The sequence below is a fragment of the Melozone crissalis genome, unplaced genomic scaffold (genome assembly GCF_028551555.1).
Source record: "Melozone crissalis strain CALT ecotype California unplaced genomic scaffold, PUWL_Pcris_2 ptg000034l_1, whole genome shotgun sequence".
Lineage (NCBI taxonomy): Eukaryota > Metazoa > Chordata > Aves > Passeriformes > Passerellidae > Melozone > Melozone crissalis.
In genome coordinates, this window is record NW_026535812.1 from 2937284 (window position 1) to 2943540 (window position 6257).

The following is a 6257-nucleotide window of genomic DNA, read 5'->3' on the forward strand; positions in this document are numbered from 1 at the left end:
CATCCTGAGTGATTGCACCCAGCTCCTGCTGCTGCCTATTCCTGCTGGAACATGACTGCAGTCACACCCAGCTCAAACATCCCTGCAGCTGCAGCTCCATCAGAGCCACCCTGAGCTCACAGCACATCTGCAGCAGGAACTCTCTGCTTTGTCTTGTTCTTCTTTGTCTCTCTCTAGCTCCATCCTTCTTCCTCAGGGCCCCTCTAGCTCCTCTTCCTCCAGGCTCCCCCTGCCAGGCCACCCCTTTTATCACACTGATCTGGATCAGTCACAGCTGGGACCCATGAAGGGCAAGGCTGTTCTTCTTCTTTGGTAATTAGTACAACTGTGATTTATCAGGGGTGAGGTCACTTGTGATCCCGCCTTCCACACCTACACCAAACCTCAGACTTTGAAGAGTCATCATGCCTGGTTTTCTGATACATTTACAAAGCACACCGAGTGCTGGGTTGTCAGGTGTTGTCACTGCCCCAAAATGTTTCAGTTGCCTGGTTTTCTCCCCAGGCAGATGGGTGCCCTTGGGCACAGGACACCCTGCTAACCCTAAAGCTGTGTTCCCATGTGCCCTGCCCTGGCCCTCAGTGGCAGCAGCATCTCCCCAGAGTGAGCCCTTGCACCCACAGCACCGACTCAGCTCCGTGTTCTGTGTGACTTTCTCACTTCTCACACACCACAAACACGTGATTCTCCAAGTAGCTGCCACACACTGCTGGCTCAAATGGGCTGATTGAACCTCACCCTGATGACCAAGCCAAGGTTTTCCCTTTTGTCTCGTTTCTGGCAGGTAAATCCAGCCCATAAACCTTGGTGATAACATCCAGCTTTTGCAGTTCCCAAATTGCCTCTCCAGAGCTCACCCTCACTGCCACAGTGGGGTCACACAGCCAAGGACAGCCCCAGTGCTGTGCACCCCCTTGGTAACCCCCATCCAATCTGTTTGTAATCCTCACCAGCTCCAGGCAACCATTTCATTACTGAACAGCCCTTGCTCCAAACCCTGCTTTTTCTGGTGCTCTCCTCTCATTTCTAGTACACTTTGATGAAATGCAAGTGCCTAAAATCCTCAGCCTTTCTCCTGTATGAAAAAGCAGATACTTCATCAAAGATAAGGGTCTGGTAAGAGCTCTCAAAGACTTATTTAGCATTTTTCTTTATAAATCCTTGTGAAGCTTAGGCTCATCAGTTACAGAACTGCTTTAATCACACTTAACACTCTTTCCTACAACAGATAGAATAGATTGAACATTTTCCAGCCACAATAATAACATCCAGACTTCATAACAACCACTGGGCTCGACCTTCAGCTTTATGTGCCTGTGCCTTCTGTAGTCTGAGCTGGAAATTCATGTTTAATAGGAGCATGTTAAGCTCTGAGTGCATTCTGTGTTCAGATATAGTTATTTCCATTATCACTCACTGATTCCCACCAGCCATCCCACATCTGACCTCCAGCACAATGTCAGCCTTCCTGTGATATAAGAAATAATAATAAGAAATTAGTGGTATAAGAGTTGGCAAAATGCAAGGCTGTCTCCTCAGCTGTTCTCTGTTTCTCTATACATTTTTAAATATTTTATTTTGGTCACACGCATACAAAAAATCTTTCACTAGTTGGTTTTGGTTTCTTTAGCACAGTTCAGCTCTTTTTGGCAGTGCTTAAGAGCTGTCACTGTTCATCCTCCAAAGCAAAGATTCTCCTCTTGATCAAACTCTTCTTAAAACGTCCTCACTTACTCCTAAAATTTCTTTTGAGCTATTTGGTTGGCTGAACTGGACTGGGAGCTTCAACTACCAATTTCCTCTGCTTTATTAGGACTTTTTGTGGTTCTGATTCAAAGACCACTTATAAAAAGCACTTTTAAGGCATAGTTTGTTAAAGCATATGTATGTTTTTAAAAACAGTGACAACATTCAAGATAAAATAATTTTTTTTAAGAATTGCATTATGAAGATGTCATGACTTCCACTTGCTAATCTTTGCTGGATTGTCAAAGATAATCAGTTAAAATTTAAACTGCATACCCCAAATTTAAACAATGCTGAAAGTTAAGCACAAGTGAAAAAAAAACACGCTTACTCATTTTGCACCTAGATAAAAGATCAGTCTTCTTAAGTTGACCTTTTAAAATACTGCATTGGATATAAGCACTGTATGAAACTAAAATATCATATAAATGTGGGTGCAGTAAAAGCACATCAGCAAAAGCTACTGATGCATGGGGATTTAGATGTAAGAGTAAAATCCCAGCTATCAGATCAACATGCCTTAATATGGAACAGTAATCTCATTAATTTCTGTGTAGCAACAAAACTAAGCATGATGTTAGGAAAACTTCAATAGGTGTACAAATTATTAAAGATAGCCAGTAGTCTTTAGAGTTTTTGAAAATACATGTTTGAAGGAGTCAGTCTCTTTGATATCTGAATGGGCTTCTCTTACATAGCAAGATAATCAGTGGATGCTGACTATTTTCCCCTGAGAATCAGACTCCCTTGTACATACCAAGCCAGTCAAACTGGAAACAGAAAGCTGTGTGCTTGAAAGGTTTCACTTTCTGTAATAGACACAGGCTGACCAACTGTCCAGCTCAAAACCAAAAAATTCTAGAACTATGTTTGAAAGGATCTTGGTTTGGCTTTATCATGGCATTAGCTGTGAATCTTACACATTTCCAACACTCTCTTTGTCGTTTCAGGGCAGAAATGACCAACAGCAGTGAGAATTGCAATTTCACAGCCATTGACAACCTGGCATGGAGCGTGCAGCTGGGGCTCTCCATCCCCACCTCCATCCTGGGGCTGGTGCTCAACATCCCGGCCCTGTGTGTGTTCTGCAGCTTTTGGAGGAATCAGAGCAAGACCTCGGTGTACATGATCAGCCTGGTGCTGGCAGACATCCTGCTGCTCCTCTCGCTGCCACTAAAGCTCTACTTCTCTGCCGCAGAGGCGCCTGGCCTGCTCTGCTCCTTCATCCAGGCTCCTTACTTCGTCAACACCTACATCAGCATCTTCATCATCGTCTGCATCACTGTGGACAGGTACACCTGCATTAAGCACCCCTTTGAAGGGCGAGCTAATCAATCCCCCAGGTGGGCCGTGGTCATTTGCTGCTTCATCTGGGCAGTAGCTTGGATCTGCAGCATCCCAATTTTTGTGTTTCAGAAGAAGGAACCTAGGAGATGCTTTCACAACATGTCAAGCCAGACATGGAGTGTCCCCTACATTGTTTCTGTGGAAATATTTGGGTTTCTGATCCCGCTTGCTGTGATGGTTTTCTGCTCTGCTCAAACCATCTGGATTCTCCTGAATCGCAACACTCATGACAAAAAGAAGGAGGAGGAAGAGAGTGGCTCATTGAGAGTAATTGTCATCAACCTGGTGGTGTTCCTGGTGTGCTTCACGCCCGTCCACCTCGGGATCCTGCTGCAGTGCCTGGTGAGGCAGCACGTGATCGTGGGCTGCAGGGTCAGGCAGACCATCAGCCTCTTCCTCCAGGTGTCCATGACATTTGCCAACCTGAACTGCTGCCTTGATGCCATCTTCTACTATTTTGCTGCAAAGGAATTCTATAGGAGAGCCCAGCTGGGGAGGGTCATTGAGCTGTGTCCTGCCTTTAACCGTTGTGCCATGCGACGGCACCGCCAGCAGTGGGACAGTGCCCCTTCCCAGGACACTGACAGTGCTGTGCCTGACCTGGCAGGGACTGTGCCACAGGGACAAGGACAGTGAATTTCCCAGTGACTGCAAACCTGTTCCATATTTTTCTTGCCTTTAAAGATAAAGGAGAAAAAAAGTTAGAGTAAGGAACCAGCATTAGCAAAGTGACAGACTGATCCCAAAAGAAGCATTAGCCTTGACAGTACCTACCAGATGCGAAAAGCTTGCCAGAGGAAAACTAACCAGGTCATAGGAATGCCTTTTAACATCAGCTTTGGTCATAGCTGCACCAGTTTTCCCTTTACATATGTGGTCAGAAAGGCGTTGCTAAGAGCAAAACTAGAAATAACTGTTCATAACCTTTCTAATTTAGAATCTGTCTTGGTAGTTAAAAAGTAATATCCAGCCAGAAGTCACTGCTGGGGCTCCTCTGCTTTGGGCAGCTTGGCCAGCCTGGGACAGCAGGGAATCCTCCTTCCATGGAAGCATCATGGACTGCTCAGGGCTGCTAGGAGGGACAGCAGTTTTTGCTCTTTCATGTAGGACATGCTGCCCAGAATAGAAACCCAAGGGACTACCTCAGGTACCAGCCATTCCTGATCACCTGTGCTGAGGAGTCATCGTGCCTTTCTGCTGCAATTTTAAATCAGGTTTTGCCCATGTAAATCCAAACAACCCCTTCAAATATGAGATGTAGAGAAAGACTGAATGTGTTGAAACTGTGTTTCTACATCAGTGCCTTTCTGTCTAAGATATAACATGTATGAAAACACATGTATTCTTCTGCCTGTCTTCTCATTCTTTCTTGGCCAGGGGAATTAGGGAAGCAAGCCCTGCATGACAGAAGATGAGGGAGTGATTGGCAATCTCCTCTCTCTCAGCTCAAAGCCTGGACCAGCCCTACCCAGCTCATTCCTTAGGGAAGTCCTTCCAGCCTGTACTGTGCACTTCTCCAAACATTTCTGAGCTTGCCTGAACTCTTCAGGTCAGCCCTTCTGGGTTGTCACCACCCTAATGCCATTGCAAGTTTGGCTCTGACTCTGATCTAGAGGTTTCTCTGTTGCAATTTAAGCCAAGCATTTCTTGAACCCTTATCTGGGCATGGTTGGGGCTCATTGCCAGAAACACTTCCATGAAAAGAAATGATTTTCTTTGCCTTTCTAAAAAAAGCTGTGAAAATAGTCTAAGACCCCTGGTACTCAAGTTTATGGGGCAGGTATTCCATTTATTCAAAATGTGTAAAGAAATTACCTTCTCTCAGTAGGAAATTAAAAAGAAAAGGGTCCAGTTTTGAAAATACAATTTGCTGTCCATCAATTTCCATAGAAATTATTGACTGTGCAAGTAGGCAGCTGCACATACCTTATAGTGGACCTAATATATGAACATTTTAAAACTTGTTAGTACTAAAACTATGACCACAGCTGAGGTGAAAAAACATTTTTGTCATCATCTTCGCTGCTTTCTGCAAAGGAGCAAGAGGAAGAGCTTTCCAAAAGAATAGATTTTCTAAACATTATTGAGTGCACTGAGTCCATGACTCAGAAACTTACAGATTTTCAATATTTTTCAATATGGGTCAACCTTTCTTCTTTGCACTTTTCACATTACTTTGCATACAAAATATATGTGTGAGCAAGAAGTAGTTTTACTAAATAAACTGTACATGCGAAGTGTATGATTTGAAAATACATTTTAACTTCCCAATTTGACAGCAGTGTGTAATTCTCCTCTACCTGCACTACCTGCCTAAAAAATTACTCAGCAACAGCAGCACCTGTGACCCCTCAGAAAGGCTGGGATTATTAAATCAGGGCTAATTAAGCTGCAATAATGGGCAGTGGTGGAGCCACTGTGAGCCACTGCTCTCAGTGTGCTCCTGGCTGCAAACCCAGACTACAAAATCTGGAAGTTAAACTAAACTATTTTCTTCCCATTTACTGCCACCAGTGCCACTTCTTTGTTGGCCTGAAGTGTTTTTGTACATAATTTCATTGGTCTGAATTTTGCCTGTTGTATAACTAAAAGAGAGCAGCCTTGCTAAGCCTGCTTGAAATTTGAGAAATGAAATGAAAATGAAATTAAGAGAAAGAAGGAAGAGCGCACAGCTGTGTTGATTTTACAGGCTGTTGCAGTAGTCCTGTTTTTTAGCACAAAAGAGCACAGGTCTTTTGAGCAAGAAGGTGTCACTTTCAATTCACTGCTTTTCAAGATGAACTTACATTCAAATAATGCACTCAAGTCCTGCCTTTGCCCTGCAGCTACAGTTCTTTCTAAATCAGGATTTTACACACAGGCTCCTGTGGGGAATCCACTGTTAACTCTGGAGCATCTCCAGTTGGTTGTAGTTTTATACCAGGACAAAGCAATAAAAATCCTTCTGCAGCTTGGAAAGGTGCAAAGCAATTTTGATGATGGATAAAACTGAAAAGCATTTGATATTTTAAAAACCCAAATCTTCCTGAGCTGATACACAGGTTCAGTGCAACAGAAGCGGTTTCTTCTCTCTTGGTGTTATTTTTAATACACAGAAAAGTGATGGAAACCTGAATGTGAACCCCTCACACACTCAGGTTCTCCTCACTGCCTCAGCTGTACTA

General features: G+C 43.8%; 1 protein-coding gene across 1 annotated transcript; it reads left to right on the top strand.

Moving 5' to 3' along the window:
- Positions 1–2703: 2703 nt before the first annotated feature.
- On the top strand, positions 2704–3729 carry GPR55 (G protein-coupled receptor 55). The gene has a single exon (XM_054282987.1). The coding sequence runs from the start codon at positions 2704–2706 to the stop codon at positions 3727–3729; it is 1026 nt and encodes a 341-aa protein (XP_054138962.1).
- Positions 3730–6257: the final 2528 nt, after the last annotated feature.